At 49.6% G+C, this 17,159-nt stretch overlaps 7 protein-coding genes across 7 annotated transcripts; 1 reads left to right on the forward strand and 6 right to left on the reverse strand.

Annotated features, from left to right (window-relative positions):
- Positions 1-153: 153 nt before the first annotated feature.
- N7503_005430 (porphobilinogen deaminase) lies at positions 154-1,247 on the reverse strand (the record flags this gene model as incomplete). Its single annotated transcript, XM_057064977.1, has 2 exons — positions 154-902; positions 983-1,247. 2 exons carry the CDS (start codon positions 1,245-1,247, stop codon positions 154-156), a joined length of 1,014 nt encoding a protein of 337 aa, XP_056922720.1.
- A 495-nt stretch (positions 1,248-1,742) lies between these two features.
- On the reverse strand, positions 1,743-2,664 carry N7503_005431 (mitochondrial 54S ribosomal protein uL23m; the record flags this gene model as incomplete). Its single annotated transcript, XM_057064978.1, has 3 exons — positions 1,743-2,010; positions 2,165-2,452; positions 2,582-2,664. The coding sequence occupies 3 exons, from the start codon at positions 2,662-2,664 to the stop codon at positions 1,743-1,745; spliced, it is 639 nt and encodes a 212-aa protein (XP_056922721.1).
- A 268-nt stretch (positions 2,665-2,932) lies between these two features.
- On the reverse strand, positions 2,933-4,418 carry N7503_005432 (protein kinase RIO2; the record flags this gene model as incomplete). The annotated part of the gene is made up of 3 exons (XM_057064979.1): positions 4,275-4,418; positions 4,047-4,191; positions 2,933-3,981 (listed from the first exon to the last, which is right to left on the reverse strand). Exons 1-3 carry the CDS (start codon positions 4,335-4,337, stop codon positions 2,933-2,935), a joined length of 1,257 nt encoding a protein of 418 aa, XP_056922722.1. The 5' UTR covers positions 4,338-4,418.
- Positions 4,419-4,864: 446 nt separating this feature from the next.
- N7503_005433 (proteasome regulatory particle base subunit RPN1) lies at positions 4,865-7,844 on the reverse strand (the record flags this gene model as incomplete). Its single annotated transcript, XM_057064980.1, has 5 exons — positions 4,865-4,891; positions 4,949-7,261; positions 7,316-7,480; positions 7,546-7,610; positions 7,700-7,844. 5 exons carry the CDS (start codon positions 7,842-7,844, stop codon positions 4,865-4,867), a joined length of 2,715 nt encoding a protein of 904 aa, XP_056922723.1.
- Positions 7,845-8,480: 636 nt separating this feature from the next.
- Positions 8,481-10,533, reverse strand: N7503_005434 (uncharacterized protein; the record flags this gene model as incomplete). Its single annotated transcript, XM_057064981.1, has 3 exons — positions 8,481-9,571; positions 9,631-9,882; positions 9,948-10,533. 3 exons carry the CDS (start codon positions 10,531-10,533, stop codon positions 8,481-8,483), a joined length of 1,929 nt encoding a protein of 642 aa, XP_056922724.1.
- Positions 10,534-10,805: 272 nt separating this feature from the next.
- Positions 10,806-13,211, forward strand: N7503_005435 (mismatch repair ATPase MLH1; the record flags this gene model as incomplete). Its single annotated transcript, XM_057064982.1, has 4 exons — positions 10,806-10,907; positions 10,969-11,148; positions 11,202-11,468; positions 11,523-13,211. The coding sequence occupies 4 exons, from the start codon at positions 10,806-10,808 to the stop codon at positions 13,209-13,211; spliced, it is 2,238 nt and encodes a 745-aa protein (XP_056922725.1).
- Positions 13,212-13,915: 704 nt separating this feature from the next.
- Positions 13,916-16,191, reverse strand: pps1 (tyrosine/serine/threonine protein phosphatase PPS1; the record flags this gene model as incomplete). Its single annotated transcript, XM_057064983.1, has 5 exons — positions 13,916-14,042; positions 14,096-14,273; positions 14,343-15,233; positions 15,285-15,371; positions 15,438-16,191. 5 exons carry the CDS (start codon positions 16,189-16,191, stop codon positions 13,916-13,918), a joined length of 2,037 nt encoding a protein of 678 aa, XP_056922726.1.
- Between the last annotated feature and the right edge of the window lie 968 nt (positions 16,192-17,159).

Genomic DNA, 17,159 nt, shown 5'->3' on the forward strand with positions numbered 1-17,159 from the left:
TGGGTCGATTACAAAAAAAAATTGAAATCTATTGCAATGACGCGTGTGCAAATTTGATGCATCCAAAAGATATCGTGAATCTCATTCTCGTTTCAAAGGGGTATTTGCATAGTTACATCCCAGTCTACCTGATATTTTGTTCCTTATTGCCAATCAAGCAGTAACACCTGCCTTAACAACCTTGTTTCGCTGGATCTCCTCGAGAATTGCGCCAGCTCCCTTTTCCACCAACGCTTTGGCCACCGTAACACCAAAGGCCTCGGCGCTCTCGGCTGAATCCACATCGCCATCAACTTCAACCTCTGCACACTGCTGGCCGTCGACGCTAACGACCACAGACCGCATGCGCAGCTTCTTTGACCCCGCAATCTCTACCCACTCACTCTCAACACCCAGAGGGGCACTGCAGCCTCCTTCAAGAGTTCGCAGAAGACTCCGCTCAGCCAAACAAGCAAAGGTAGTCTCAGCGTGACCGATTTTGGTCAACATTTCCTTCAGTAAGGTATCCTCCTTGCGAATCTCAATCCCCAGGGCACCTTGTCCAACAGCATACAGCATTCCACTGTTCTTCGAGTCAAGGTACTGAGTGATGCGATCTTGCAGATCCAGGCGCAGTAGACCAGCCGCCGCAAGAATCGCGCAGGTATATGGGCTATCCTCAGCATCCAACTTCGACAGACGAGTCCCGATGTTTCCACGGATATCCTGGACCTTCAAATGAGGGTATTTACGCGCCAATTGGGCCGTACGGCGAATAGAAGATGTTCCGACAACGGAGCCGGCGGGGAGCTCTGCCAGAGACTTGTAGGGCAGTCCTTGCTTCACAACGAAGACATCTCGGCTATCTTCACGCGGCATCATCATTCCCAGGGTACATGTGTCGGGCAGAAGTGTAGGGACATCTAGCCATTTGAAAATTGTATTAGCATTGTCTGCGCGGGGTTCAATGGTGATGCGGGGCAATAAGCTCATGCTTCCTTACCTTTGAGAGAGTGGACGATGAAGTCTACTTCGCCTCCAATCATTAACTCTTCCAGCTCCTCAGTCCATAGATTCTTCGAGGCGAAATCCTTCAGGGCAATGGTAGTGTTGAGATCTCCGGCGGTCTCCTTGGTCAAGGTCTTAAATTCATAATCGGGGTGTGTTTTCTGAAGAGCCGCGCGCACTAAATCGGTTTGCAGCAGGGCAAGCTTAGACTTGCGTGTGCCAATGGTGAAGGTCTTCTTGGTGGGGGCGGAAGCGGCCATTTTTTTAAGATGGAGATATAAGAGGAAAAGCGGTGCTAATCATAAGTTGAGATGGTTGAAGCCGTGGCGGGTGGGTTTGAGCCTTCTAAATAAGGCAGCAATGAGGCAAATTGGTTCTTCGCCGCGGAGATCATCGGATCCGTTTGCTTAACAAACAGCATGTAATGACTAGCCCCTGGATAAACTCGCGAGGAAAAGATAGAGACACAAGCATTTTCCTGCAAGCCTATACCTGTAAATTTACCGATTTTGTAAAAGATGCACCTTTGAAGATTAACGTATAAAACAATCCATGATTCCAAGGTGAGAAAGGCTTTAGTTAGATCTATAAAATCCTAGGCCAACAATATAATATACAGGAGACAGGCCCAAAGACAAGACAAGTGTTGAAGAATACATGAACACCGAGTTTTCCACCAGAAAGAAAATCCAGCACGGAGAATAAAGTTAGAACGATCCAAAACATTGCAGGTCACCAGACTCTTAAAGCGTCTTTTAGCGCTTCTTGGGGAGGGTAATCCATTTCGGATTCTTGAAACCTCCGCCCGTGGTGTTAGCAAATTCCTTGTGCGCGAAATCCAGGCCTAGTGTCTTCCAGGTTGGCTGCCAGGACTGCTTATCACCCTTCAGCTCCTCCGCCTGCTTCTTGAATGCCTCGCGCAACTCCTTATCTGGCTTCTGGGATGCATCACCCTTCTGGGCACCGGCCTTCTGTGCCTCTTGTTGGGCCTTGTTTGTTGAGTCCCAGGCCTCCTTCTCCCACCTGTATAATTAGAGCAATGATTAGCAAACTGAACTTGAGGATATGCGCATTGAACTGGGTATAACGCGAGGGTAATAGGAAGTAACAGTATTCCCATGCTCCGAAATCACAACATAATCCGGCACAGCCAGCGATGTACAGGAGAAAAACGTACTTCTTCAGATCCTCTGGCTCCTGGGGCCAAACAAATTCATCCCGAAGCTCAACAGTCATCCGCTTCTCAGACTTCGGTCGACGCCACTGGCCCAGAGTGCGACCGTCCCGTGTAACCCGGGTAATAGGCTGTTGTTCAATGTAACTGCGGATTCTAACGACTCCCACATTGTACAGGCGCTGGAGGTAATCGCGCATGTCGAGCTTGTTGAAGTTGAGGGGGACGCGGAATTGCGCATAGCGGGGAGAGAGGTAGGGGGTTCGGACAAGGGCAATTGTAAATTCGGGGCTATTTCAATTTCAGTGGTCAGTGTGTGTTTCCTTCGGTGGATCTTGAAGATTCGTGCTGGTATGGACGGTGTTCGGGAGTGTTTGAAATTTGATGCCTCTGGATTTCGCAGATAGAGGGTTGACATACAGGAAAATCTGCTTGCGCTGGGCGGGTGGCAGCAGAGTTTGCTTGGCCCCCGTCTTGGAGATCCCAATTGCTTTGCGTACCATGGTGAAGTGGGTTGAGCGTTGGATGGAATAAGGTCCGCGTCGTGAATCTTTTGCTGCGTCGGAATAATTGCACGGGTGGCCGCACCGCCCGCCCTACAATGTACACTCCGGAGTCCGTGCTTTGCTTCTATGTTAGCAAATGCGCAATTCTCAATATCTCAATATCTCAATGTTCGTTTTACGAGATTTTTGAATGCCACAATTGTGTTATATTACAGTCTATATTCATAACTCATGGTCATTAATGCACTTAATTTTGGGGTCTCCTTCATTGCCCGGATGGGCCCGACACATGCAAGTCCTCAAATCGTCGTGAGCTCTCGCCGACGTCCTCATCATCTTGCTCCGGCTGCTTGTCCTGATTGGGCTCTCCTGATTCTGAGCTTGACTCCTCATCCTCCTCCTCCTCTTCCTCACTGCTTTCTTCATCCTCCTCACCATCTTCCCTAGAGCCATTGTCGCCATCCACACCAACTTCTTGCATATACTTCTCGAGCTCGCGCGCCATCTTCCTTGAGAAGCCTGATGCCTCGACCTCCACGTCGAGACGCTTGCCAGGGTTCTTGAGGAACTTCTTTCTTGCTTGGGCGAATGTCGGCCCTGGAACGTCGCTCACGAAGTGGAACTTGCGCTGGAAGTACCGCTTAACACAGTTCACGTCACGGTCAAAGTACATCTCGGCATTGACATGGTCAATAGACACCATTTGGGGGAAATCAATGAGAACCGGGACCAGCCGGATATCCTCATCTGCCACATCATCCAACTTGGTTTCCGGTGTGTATTTCTCTTTGGCATTTTCATCCACTTCTTCCTTGATGAGCAGGTTGAACTCGTTAAAGTCACCGTGAATGAGACCAAATCGTGCAAGCTCCAGGATGATATCCATCAATTCTGAGTACAACCCTTGTGGGTTGGGGACTTTGGAGATCTGGCGGAGCGGGAAGGCATCGATCAGACTCATGACGATAGTGTGTCGGTTTTGGGCAATAGGTTCGGGAACTGAGAATCCGTTCTCACGGAGCGCCTTCATGAATGCAAACTCCTTCATGGCAGCCAGTCGGGACATGTACATCCACGATGCTGAACTACGGTGTCGTAGGTAGTCGCGGTTTGTCTTGACGGTTCGGAAAGAGATACGACCAAGGCGGTGGATTTTCAAGATGCGCTGTTCTCCACTGCTGTGTGCGACCACAATAATGTCTGATTCCTTACCGACACCGACCTGATTGCCAACTGAGTAGACAGCCTGTGCCTTCTGGTGCGCATTCAGCGCCAAGTAGTCCAGTCCACCATAGGTAAGTCTGTAACCGTCATCTGCAGGAAAGTATAAGCCACCATTCCACTGGTTTGAAAACCTGGATGCTCAGGAGAAAACTTACACTTTGCATTCTTCACTTTGGCGATCAAGTTGATCTTGGCCAGATTCGAAATGGCGCGATGCACGCCGCTGCCGCCTCGGAGGCCGGAAAGTTGCACGATCAGCGGCGTAGGGACGACTTCATGGTTGCGACTACCGGCTTCAACCTAATCCAAGGGACGTCTATCAGTTATTGAATCAGAAGTTTGAGTAATGCTGCGCATGGCGGGGTGGAGGGGTTGATAAGTACCCCGGCAAGCACTCGGAAATCCTCAGAGGTGAGATAGCGGATCGCCTTCGAGTCGAGTTTCATGACGACGAGTTCTCGGTCGGTTACAGCTCTTTGACTTGTATAATATCAAAGCAGAAAGGACAAAGCTGGATCTGGAAAGCGTGACGTTCAAAGTGATGCGGAGAAAGAAAAAAGTTGATAAGCTCAAAGCCCTATGCCCTATTTCCGTTTCTGGACGGGTACCTTGGTATCAATGTCAAGATACTAGGTTTGCCGACTACAGACGTTCAACAACCTTGGAACTGCATAGAAAGATTAAGGAGCATTTTCCATAAATATTCGACATCTGATACTTTTAAAACAAGCCCCAAAAGAATACCTTATCCCAAAACCAAATAAAACCCCCCAAATTATGTTAGTCTACACAGACATCTGTTTAGAGAATGCCCGGCCAAGCCCACCTGACGAGCCAAATGCAGGATTGAAAGAAAAATAAGTTCCATGCTATTCCTCAGTCGTTCTGAATAAATTAGATACAATGGTGACCCGACTATGATAAAAGACCCGCCAGCGGCGAGCAACGGCGATAAATCGGCATCTCATTGAGCTTATTCGGGGCTTTCCCAGTCGGGGTTCTAGATAATTTGTTAGAAAAAGATAGATCAAGGGGTATCGTGATTCGGGGTATTTACCTTGCGCAGAATGACCAAGCCCTCGAGTGTGCTGCTAAGAGGAATGTACTGCTCATCCTCAAGCTCGGCTCTCTCGCCGTAAGATAGCAGCACCGGAGTGCTCTGGGTCTGCCATCCGGTGATGGTCTTTGGCCGACCAGCCTGACCAACGACATCAACAGCTTGACCCACGCGCACGTTGACGGTAAGCGGTTGCAGGTCCTCGTCAAGAGTGACAAGGTACCGCGGGAACATGGCTGTGATAAGGAAGTAGAGCAAGTAGTGGTGCTCGGCGAGAATAAATTGCTTGGCATCAATCAAAGACACAAGTACTGTGAGAAGACCAGCCGCCGAGACACGAGAAAGAACCTGTCGGTCGGTGTGGAATGGGTTGAGAGTCATGGTTCCTTTACCCATGTGAAGCAGACCCTGAGCAATGCGGACCATGAATAGAGCGTTCTGGTCACGGTGGTAGTAGCTGGCTAATTGCCGCAGAAGCTGGGCTAGACGAGCGTTGTTGGTACCGGCACCACACAGACCCATAGCAAAGATGGCGTTGATGGCGACCTCGTTGTCATTGTCGTGACTGTATCGGGACAGGGTATCGTAAATCTTCATCTGAGGGTTGCTAGGACTAACAAGACCCATGGCGAGGGGCACAACCCGACGAATGTTACTGGAACCGTAGTGCATGAGATGGCCAAACTGGCGAAGAATCATATCCTGGCCAACATCCTCACCCATAGCAATGAGTGACAGACCTAGTACAGCATATGACTGAACGAGCTCATCTCCCTTGTTCTCCTCCTTCTCCTCAATTATGTCGTTGCAGATGTGAAGGAGTTCTTGCAGCTTCAGCACAGTTCCTGTGCCAGCCCAGGCACAGACTGATGCAAGGACTGAGGTGGGCTTCGCCATGGGATGATCAATCGCTTTCAGGATGTCGAGAACGACATCAACTTCCTCCTGCCGACCGAAGTAAAGCAGAGCCAAACCAAGGGCCATGAAACGTGTCCACTTGTCCTTTAGTTGCTTCTGACGCTCCTCGTCCATTAAAGTTGTGGCAATCACCTCGCTCACCTGGTGATTTGATGATCCCACGAAGATAAGACCAAGCGAGACTGCTGCCATGGCAGACAGCTGCATATCTAACGAGGTGTCTTCAACAATCGGAAGCAGCACATCCAACAGCTCTTCTTTGTTCGAGCCAGCATACGCTAGACCAAGACCCATAATCGATGCGAGCCGCATAGGTCGACTCTTTGACTCCAGGTTATCGGGGTCACTCAAGAGAGCAAGGGCTGGGTCGGAGTCAAAGCGAACTCCAGAGTTCAGGATACCAGTCGCGAGAAGGGCGCCGGCTTTGACCTGATCCTCATCGGCGTAAGTGAACTTATCGATCTTGTTCAAACCCTCTTCAACATCCCGGTGCATGAGCATACCCAACGAGGCTGTCGTAGAGAGCTGGCCGTCGTCTTTGGTCTTCCACACCCACGGACCCTTCTCACCATCAACGATCATCATCTTATCGTTACCAAAACCGGCGTTCACGAAAGAGTTAACGAAGGCGCTGGCCAGGTTGTGTCGTGCCGAGTCGAGGTTTGTGAGACCTGCTCCGCGACTGCTCTCCAGGTGAGTCTTGTAAATATCCTCGGGCATCTTGGGGTCCAGAATGTTAAGCTCCTTGCCGAGGGACTTGAAGTGGTTCGGGATAGAAGTGTTGTTCAGACAGTCCAACAGAGAGTCGGCATCCTCATGATCCTCGTCAAGATCGAGCCAAATTTGTTGTCGCGCGACCAAGAATGCCATTTGCTTCTTGAGGGCCCTGTCGGTGGTGGCATTAATGTCACTCTTGATGAGATCGATGTCGTTCAATCTGATGGCAAGAACAATGGCTTGAGAAAGCTTGTTGTAGCGAACGTAAATCTCGTGGGCTGTGCGGAGGAACTGCTGGTCTTCGGGATAGGTGAGCAGGTTGACCATGCTGACCATATACAAGCAGACTCGAGCATATGTGTTCTCGTCCACAAATCGAGGAATGTCCTCAATTATCTCCAATTCACTCATAAGATCAACGGCATCGGCCTCGGCGTTGTGACCCAGGAAATAGGGAACCAGCGACAATGCAAGGTCCACCAAATCTTGAGTCTCCTTCTCTGCGTTCAACCGGTTCTGATATTCTTGTCCAATCTCGAGCGCCAAGTGTCTGACATATTCGTGGCCCCATGAGCCAAGATCCTCGGACTTAGCCAACAGGCGGTACTTGATCGTCTCCAGCTTCTCCTCATCTCCGTATGTCATACCGAGTACGGAAAGCATATCAGCCAGCGAGTCCTAAGCCAATAGCTTGGTTAGTGTTTGTGAATGAATTATGATGGTTGAACGAACCTTGACAGAGCCCGCTGTCCATTTCTCGTACAGCTCTGCGAGTTCATCGTAATGCGGTCGGAGGAATTTGAGAGGCTTCGGAACGGCCGTCATGGAAGAGGTTGAAGTCTTGATAAAGTTCTTGATTGCATCCAAAGCAGGTCCGTAGAGGGAGGTGTCCGGCTCCTATAGTAAGGCAGTGTGAGCACGAACTCATCGGTGATCCCAGACGGCTAGGGGAGTAGACATACCTTTAACCGCTCGACAAGCATCTCGAGTTCATTTTTCAATTCTTGGTCCTCCTCGCTGAGCTCCTCTTGAAAGATGTTAGCCGCAAGGTCCTGGGACCGAAGGAATGGGTGGCAGAGGCCAGATGCTTTCCTCCGCGGTGGTGTCGCGACCTACCTTCCTGTGGTTCCTCATCCTTCTTCTTTCCCTCTACTGGGGCCTTCTCATCCTTTTGGGGCTTCTTGCCATTTAGCTCGCGGACATCATCAACCTTGCCCTTGCCCTTGTCGGCGGTGGTTGGCCGTTCGCCCTCGTTCGGCATCTCTGAAGGTATCAGGCGACCAGGTTGGAAGTGGACGTAGGATGAATGAAGGGGGAGCGCGAAGGACAAAAGGTCGAATACAAAATGGAAGGATTGAAAATGAAGATAGGGAACTGCAGATGAAGGGTGGTGCAGTGATTGATCGTAAGCTGGTGTTCATGATGAAGACGCAGAGAGCTGGTGCAGCTTCGGGTTATGTAATCACGCCAAGCCTTCGTCATTGTTTTTGGTCCGATCACCACGCTTCGATACCCTTCTACAGGGTCCATCTACAGATACATAAAACATATTCTTAAGGGCCTGGGTAGCGCTCGGTGGGGATCATACTATTTGTAATATTTCCTAACTTAAGTTGATGGACCTTTGAGCATGAGCTGAGGTAGCCGTAGGTAGATTACTACGTACTATCTAGCTAGGTCCAGACGATCCTGGAGGTAGATAAACAGCCCCCGGCCCGGACTCACTTACTTTACCTTCAATATCAGTACATAGCCCCCAGGCCGAAGTAACACCTAGGTACTATTGGTACTCTTGTCCAAATGGACCTCCTATATCTACTGTGTTTGACATAACATCGGAGTCCTGGAAAGCTTGTGTAGTCATATGCTTGTAGATGACTGATCATTTAAACACAAATCATCCCTCCAGACAAAATAGATCACTCCGGGAATATCCAGCGCCCTCCCGGTCACTTGAGCAACCTCCGTGTAGAGTTCGGAATTGTTGAGAATACTCCTTGGTCTGCTGAGTGAGCTTTTCTTGGGTCAACTCCTCTCCATCAAATGATAGTAGAGGCAAGATTTCTAAGTTAGGGAGACCCAGGTCAAAAGTGTCAAATAGGGTCATAATAGTCGATGCCTGATTCGGTGTTTTTCCCGGTGGCATCATTTCAATGTCGTCGGCATCCTTGTTTTCATATACGCCATCTTTTGTGTCCTGAATGAACTCTTCTGGAGTTTGAGACAAGTCTTGATGGACAGTCACCAGAGATGAGGCCCCAGTGCCCGGGAACGAGGGATAGAGGATGTAATAACCTTTAGCTCGCATCATCTCAAGTAGATATTCCATGAAAGATGGATACCTCGTGGAGACGAGCTTCTCTGAGGAAGGGATGCTTGCTTTGGGCTCGGGACTATCAAGGCGATGTGAAAGGAAAGAATGAAATTCAGCCCATTTATCCCCGAAGTACAATGCTGCATTGCTATTCGGCGCTTGCCAGAGGAACGAAGGGATATATCCGGAGTTGGCTTTTGGGGATGGTGAAAGGAATGGATCTTCTTTGGTGGTTGATTTCGTAGATGGAAGCTCAAGAGATATTCCAAGGAGCTGGGATGTGGAAGTACGAGCGGACTGTTTGTAGGCCAGAATGCTGTACTTCAGGTAGTGGTAGAAAGACGGTGCCACTTCGGTGTCCGGTGATAGGATTAGCAGGTGAGAAACTCCCGGGTTGAGTGGGTAGAAAGATTCCACCGTTCGAAGAGAAGCTTCGACAGGGTCCATAAAAGGCGGTTTAATACGCCGCTGAAGAGTGATGTGTTCTTTCAACTGGGATAGGCCATTTAGCTGTCCCAGTAAATCCATCTGTTCTATTTGCGGCGGAAGCTCTATTGTCAATTTGGGAGTAAATCCCAAATAGTCAGCAGCGTCCAGTGACCGGAGAAGTCTGACAAGAGAGCCTGCCGACTGGGATGCGTGAACCACCATGTCGACACGAATGTCATTCCAGACTGTTGTTTGAGGCATTAGCATAACTCAGTCATAGATGTGTCTAAAAGAGACGGGGTACCTTTAAGAGCAGTACTATCAATGGATGCCATCCACATGAGATCCCGAGAGGTGGTCGGAAGAGCAATATGGGGAGTGCCAAACTCCCATAGATGACGCTCAAGTCCACCGAAGAAGAATGAGTCCTCCCAATCCTTCCTGCCCGTAATAATGACCTCTGGGGCGATGTAGGTCTCAATGAAACCAAGACCACCTTTGACAGACCGAGCTACTCGGTCATCAGTGGACTGGGCAGCATAATCTGGTCGACTGTCTGCGGTCGTGGTCAACGTTGAGCTAATTTTTTTCTAAAGTTCAGATAGATCGGAATATACATACCATGCCATACGATCGGACAGTCAGATTCCACGATGCCATTCACCTGTTTGATTCCGTCGACTGAAACCTCTTCTTTGCCGAATAGGGCGAGGTGGACATGATTTCGTTGCTTGCGTGCCATTCGGCAGGCCAAGGGCAGCATGTCCGTGATGCAGTGGAGATCTGATCCAGCGAACATCACAGCACCGCTCGGCACATTCTCCGGGTGTTTATCTGGGGGCAGCGAGCTGGCCAGCTCATAGAGCTTGATTCTTCCATCATATAATTTTCCCGTATTTCTTTCTCCTTGCATTCCTGAATCCGATGGAATATCGATTTGTGGCACCACAGGGGACTGCGGGCTGTTAGGAGGTGGAGGGAGAGGGTTCTGCTGTCTGAAGCGTGGGTCATATCGTTCGCGGGCTGGCCTCAGGTCGGTCGGCATGTGCTTAAAGAATTGATAGACCAGCACAAAACCAATGAAAGCAGCAATGAGCCTTCGAGGGCGAGGAAACTTAGAAAGCTGAGGCAGGAACCGAGAGCGTGCTGGTGGGAGTCGGTGGTCGTCATCTTTCTTTCCCAACTCCTCGTCCTTTAGGTGCGGCATGTTTGCAGATGGATGCCATATATCCGACCACAACAACTGCGCGGGCAGGTATTCGGATGACTGGTCAGTGTTACAAAAAAGCTACCGCATATTTAGCTTCAAGCTAGCTCCTGGGTTTACCTGCGGTATATACCAAGCAGATGTAGGAGTGAAGGGTGAGAGTTCTCCACAATAATGAGATAAGTGCGACTGTTATCGCCTTATCGCAAATTCTAGCTCCGCGTTGTTTCTCCACTTCACGATTCCAACGCGCGACGGGCATCTTAAACAGCATGGAAGCCGAGATGGAAGTCGATACGCTTGATCAACGTGGGACTAAACGCTCGGTTGAGGAAGATGGGGCATCCGAGCCATCAAAGCCGAAGCGAATCAAGGTTCGAACGAGCTTCCTCTTGCCCACCACCGCTTGCCAATCAGTACTCACCAAGCCTCTAGGCCCTCGACCCTAATGTCGTCAACAAGATCGCCGCGGGCGAGATAATTGTTGCCCCGATGCATGCATTGAAAGAGCTTATTGAAAACGCTGTCGATGCAGGTTCCACATCCATCGAGGTTCTTGTCAAGGATGGGGGGTTGAAGCTGCTGCAGATTACGGATAATGGACATGGAATTGATGTGAGTTGATCGGGCATATCGATAGCTTTGGACATTCTTTTGACCTTTTCTAGCGTGAAGATCTTCCAATCCTATGCGAGCGATTCACAACGTCAAAGCTCAAGGAGTTTGAGGATCTATCATCTATCGGCACCTATGGATTCCGCGGTGAAGCATTGGCAAGTATTAGCCACATTGCCCATTTGATGGTGACGACCAAGACGGCAGGCTCTAGCTGTGCCTGGCGAGCACATTATGGAGAGGGAAAACTGGTTCCTGCCAAACCTGGGCAGAATGCAGCCCCGAAAGCTACAGCAGGGCGTGGAGGAACCCAGATTACGGTGAGTGCGTATCTGCGTTGGATCTTGATATCACTGTACTGATTGAGACGCTAGGTGGAAGACTTATTCTACAACATCCCCAGTCGCCGTCGTGCATTCCGCTCTTCAAGCGAAGAATACGCCAAAATCCTTGATGTCGTTGGCAGATATGCAGTGCACTGCTCGGGGGTTGCCTTTTCGTGTCGGAAGCATGGTGACTCTGGAGTGAGCATCTCAACTCCATCTGCCGCAAATACGGTTGACCGTATCCGGCAGATTCATGGGAGTGCAGTCGCAAACGAATTGGTCGAATTCGAGTCTTCAGACCAAAAGCTTGGTTTTCATGCATCGGGTCTAGCTACCAACGCCAATTATCATGTTAAGAAGACGACCATTCTGCTCTTCATCAATCACCGTGCTGTGGAATCAACTGCAATAAAACGTGCCGTTGAGCAAACATACTCCGCATTCCTACCTAAGGGCGGACATCCTTTCGTTTACCTTGATTTGGAAGTCGAGCCCCATCGTGTCGATGTCAATGTGCACCCGACTAAACGAGAGGTTAATTTCCTCAATGAAGAGGAAATTATCGAGATGGTCTGCAGTGAGATAAGATCTAAGCTAGCTCAAGTCGACTCGAGTCGCACGTTTCTGACTCAAAGCCTCTTGCCTGGTGTACAAACCATTGAGTCCATCCAGCGTGACCAAGATAGCGAGGATCCAGCAGATGGGAAGGCCGCTCCTACGCCTAAAACTCCAGCCACATCCAAAAGGCCAAATGAGAACAATCTTATCAGAACGGATTCAAAAGTCCGTAAAATCACCTCTATGCTCGCTCCCTCCCCTTCCCAACATCATCCCGATACATCTACCGAGTCCGGCAACCTAATCACTTCTGTCTTGGATGACGGCCTTCAATATGAGACTACAGATCGTCAGCCGCTCCGAATCGCCCTATCATCTGTCAAAAGCCTGCGCAGTGCCGTTCGTTCCGATATGCACAACACACTAACCGAGATGTTTGCATCGCATACCTACGTCGGTCTTGTAGACGAGCGAAGACGCCTGGCAGCCATCCAGTCTGGAGTCAAACTCTACCTCGTCGACTATGGACTTGCCTGTAACGAATTCTTCTACCAAGTCGGCCTGACAGATTTCGGGAACTTCGGCACAATTCGTCTCGATCCACCACCAAAATTGGTTGATTTACTAAACATTGCAGCGGAAACAGAGCAGCAAGAGCAGGATCATGGCTCCGACGAGGGAGCTGATAAAATCTTCTCTCAGGCCGCAGAAATCGTATCACGAAGTCTGATTGAACGCCGCGAGATGCTAGACGAGTACTTCTCGATAAAGATCAGTGAGGATGGAAAGTTACTCACCATCCCGCTACTGTTGAAGGGATATGTTCCTTCCTTGGCCAAACTTCCTCGGTTCTTGCTCCGATTGGGTCCCTATGTGGATTGGACTGGAGAAGAAGAGTGTTTCCGCACTTTCTTGCGTGAGCTTGCGGCTTTTTATACACCCGAACAACTTCCAGTCCCACCTTCTCAGCTTGCAGCAGTTGATGAGGGTTCTAATGAACCCGCTCCAGAGACTGAAGACCCATTCATTGTTACTCGTCGCGCGCAGATGGTCCAAATGCTGGAATACGCGATCTTCCCAGCGCTTCGTGCTCGACTGGTCGCTACATCCCGGATGTTGCAGGGTGTGGTGGAGGTCGCAGATCTGAAGGGTCTCTATAGAGTATTTGAGCGGTGCTGACAGCCAAATGCCTACCAAACTTATCATGTTATAATATCCTTAGCATAGTCTTAAAACGATAGTTGCTGTTACGTATATTAACAACATTCTTAACTCTAACAAGGTTCATGATCCTGGTCTGCAGGCTATGTGCATGTACATCCCGAAACCAAAGACCATATGCCGATAGACCAGTATGAGAGAGAGAAAAGAAGTTCAAATGCCAGACAGCAGTCAAGTAGAAGGGTAAATGAGCTCCTCAAAGAAATATGGGGATAATCACTCGATATTCTTGGTTTGGGAAGAAATGATTGGAATAAGATGATCAAAATAAGGCACATGAAAAGGGTAAAAATCGTGCCAATATCGAAAGGCTCACAAATAGCCCGGAAACCCCCATCCGAGTATAATAAGAATAACAGTAATGGTAATGGGGAGATAGAGAAAAGATCAAGAAAAAAGATACCCTTTCCATCCCACCACATCCTAACAACGCCCAGCGCCAAGCCATAATGAAGATAAATTTGGCTAAAAAGTCGTCCCGCTCATAGAAGTCGTGTAAAAATCGTGCACCGTAGCAACGGGGCGTCACCCTGGAAAGAAAACCCGGGTATCTGCAACAGAAAAGAAAATGAAGAGAAGATGAATAGAAATGAAAAGGAAATGGGAGAGTTCGAGGAGCCTCATAACAGGCATGTGAAGTCAAAGTTGACATCAAAGCTGGTCTAGTGTCGCGAATAGGGCTTGTTCAGAAGTGCAATTTCACGGCAGACAGTAGGCCATTCTACTGCTCGCTGTCTGGGAAGCTTGCGTTGCTGATTTTGGTATTCTTCCCATTGGAGAAGCTCATAGCTGGAAATCTATATTAGTCTGAGAACAGAGGGTCGTCTTTGAGATTGACTTACACAAAGCGCAAGTGAGGTTGAATGATAACATTCAGACGCCTAGCACGAACAAAGCAGTAGGCATTTGGGAAGGTCAGTCCTTTCGCCGCCATCACCTCTGCAATGCAAATACTGGCAGAACGAGAAACACCGACACGGCAGTGAACCAAGGTTGCAGTACCATCGTTCTTTCCAAGCTCTATTGAAGGCGTAAGTCAGAAATTTACCCCAACACAAACAACCTGATTGATAAACAAGATGCACTTACCAATGAACTTCAAGCACTTTCCATATTCCTGACACAATGGGTCAATGCCATTATCTTGCACATTGTTGATGTAAAGCAGGTTGTTTTCACCCCACGCGTCGCGTTCTTCCTGGGTCCATGAAACCGCCTCACCGATGCTCAAGACGCGTCTGATTCCCAATTCCCACAACAACTCAGGGTTATTAGCATGGTTGAGATTTCCGAGATACATGTAAGGCAAAATTCGACTAGGCAATGAGCCATCCATCTTCAGGAACCAGTTTGGATCCGTCAGGTTTATGGGATGCCCCAACTTGTTCACAGGACTTTCTTGCAAAAGACGCGTCTGAATATGACTGAGAAACGCGACATCGGTCGGGTAAGCAAAGAAGTTTCGCTTCTTCTCACGGTGCAGCTTGAGCCACGCATCATGAACTGGGACACCTTCCGCAAACATGAAGTATGCGACTGCAAGTAACGATGTCTCAGTATAGCCATCAGCACAGTGGATCAACACCCTGCAAGGCTTTTTGTGGTGTCGCATTTCAATATCACCCTGACTATCTGCTACCTCGGTAGGCTCGGGATGAGCCAGGTAGTAGATCCATCGGAGAGTGTTTACTAAATCTTCGACTTCACGAGTGTTGCCAGATGGGAGCACAACTGATCCAGACGATGGAAACTCAATGTATTGTGGACTCGACTCCAGCTTCTGGTCGATGGTTGCGAGGAGACGAGGACCGGGGATGCTTGCAAGATCGCTTGCTTCGATCAGGAGATCGAACTGACTGGGATCGGGCGCGGAACATTCGCCAGGTCTCAAAATGTAATCAGGAGTCGGTCCGAGCCAGATATTCGCCGAGATCTCTGAGGCCGAGGACATCTCGCACATCTCTTGTCTTTCCCACTGGACTGTACTAATGTCAGTATGAGTTCGAAAATCACAGCACCGCAGAAACTTACCAAAGTCCATGGATCGACCGGTGAGTCGCCCCCGAGAATCGACGGCGACCCAGGGTGCGCATTTTTTCTCGAATTCAGAAAAGCTGCCTATGCAGGTGTCAGTATGATTGGCTGCTGGTATTCAAAACCGAGATCTACCACAAAGAAACTTACTTGTGAGCACGAAAGTGTTGTATGGCTTTCGTTCTTGCATCGGGTCATGCTTAAATCGCCATGCTGCTTGTGCATTGGTAAATTCCTCTGCAACGGCTAGCATTTCAGCTCGATCAACACCGTCCTCTCCGTATACAACGATATCTGACAAGGGAGCCAATTTGGCAGTTTGAATCTGAAAATTCCGGACGGAGAAGCCCTCTGGCGGGTCGGCCATCAAGAAGCGCGACGTCGCGGAAATCACCTCATGTGGAGCCACAGCACCCTGAATGCGAGCTTTTGAGAGGTCACCCCCTAGCTTGACGATTGTGATGCCGCGCCAGACATGTGGAGGCTTGCGCTGGGTGCGTTTGCGACTGGAGAAGAAACCCAGCTGGATGTGATTATCGGGGTTCAATCCATGGAGCCATGGGTACATGTTGATAGGATCGGGCAAAGGCTGCGATGCCTGGTGCTCCAGCGCTTCAGCCAATGCCCCTGCATCAATGCCATATACTCTGGAGCCCGGTGGACTCGAGATTGTCTGATAGCGGGATGGGGGATAAAGCAGCGAGGAAACCTGGTCGTGGCCAGATCGCAGCACTGGCGACTCCGGTTGGGCAAAATCCGCTGGCGATGGGCCTGTGGGGCACACGGGCAGATGCTTGTTCGGAATTGGGCTTGATCGGTGGACTTTCAAAGCCGGAGAGAGAGAAGATGGAGGAGTGGTGGGACGACCCAGTGCGTGCTGTTGTTGAATGATGACAGCCGCCATGGTGGGATTTGGCCAGAGGTACTTTTCTTCGAAGGATGGCAAAAAATTGGGAAGTATTCAACAAGTTCTCGACTGGCGCAAGATCAGGAGATCACGATTCCATGCTTTGTCGTGGTTGAATCACTCTAGACACCTCGGAGCGTCAAATTCTCGAGAAATTCACGTGTTTTCTCAAGCGTGTACTCTTGCGTTGATGTCTGAGAGGGCTGTTGGGAGAGAGAAGACGGAAGATGCGATGATTGATAGGGTGGAGAGGGAAGATCAGGTAGCGACCCACTTGTGGGAGAAGAATGCGAAGGGGGGAAAAGCAAAGACAAATGAACCAGGGTCCACACAGCCAGTCAAACGCCGCTGATAAGGGTGCCGCGCAAGGGATCAGGAATGGACCGGAATGAATGGCACGATACACAAATGTGTTGGCACTGAAAATTGAAGGGAATGAAAAGAAGAGTTGGGTTCCGGGAAGAGAGGGGGGGGGATATACGGTACGGGTGATGTATAATGCAAAGGCGTCTGAACGATATAGTACGATTTCAGTACGGCTCACGGTGCATGCAAAGTCGCATAAAGTGAACGATGCGCCAAGCTGATCAGTCTGATAGTTCTCATTCGGTGCGACCAGCGAAAGTCAACATCATCACTTATCATCGTCATCCGTATTCCCCGGCCCCGCCCAAAGTCTCCACTATACAACTCCACTATGCTCTTGCCGGCGCGTAACTTATCTAACCATACGGTAAAAGATAATGTGCCGGATAGTCTCCCCGGTCCCCCTCCTCGCAACTCCCCACAGTGATTGGCCACGCTAACAAGTTGGCGCAGCCTTCCACGGAAGGCTGCCCTATGGAACCAATCACCAAGCGGGGTCTTTTTCCCGATGACGATGAGATTTCTTAGATTGACCCAACTTCTTGTCTTCCCGGGTCCAGATTCCTAGCCAGTCTGTGCGTACACCTCCACACAAAGAC

This window comes from Penicillium pulvis, assembly GCF_028828015.1.
Source record: "Penicillium pulvis strain IBT 33274 chromosome Unknown contig_23_segment0_segment0, whole genome shotgun sequence".
Classification (NCBI taxonomy): Eukaryota; Fungi; Ascomycota; class Eurotiomycetes; order Eurotiales; family Aspergillaceae; genus Penicillium; species Penicillium pulvis.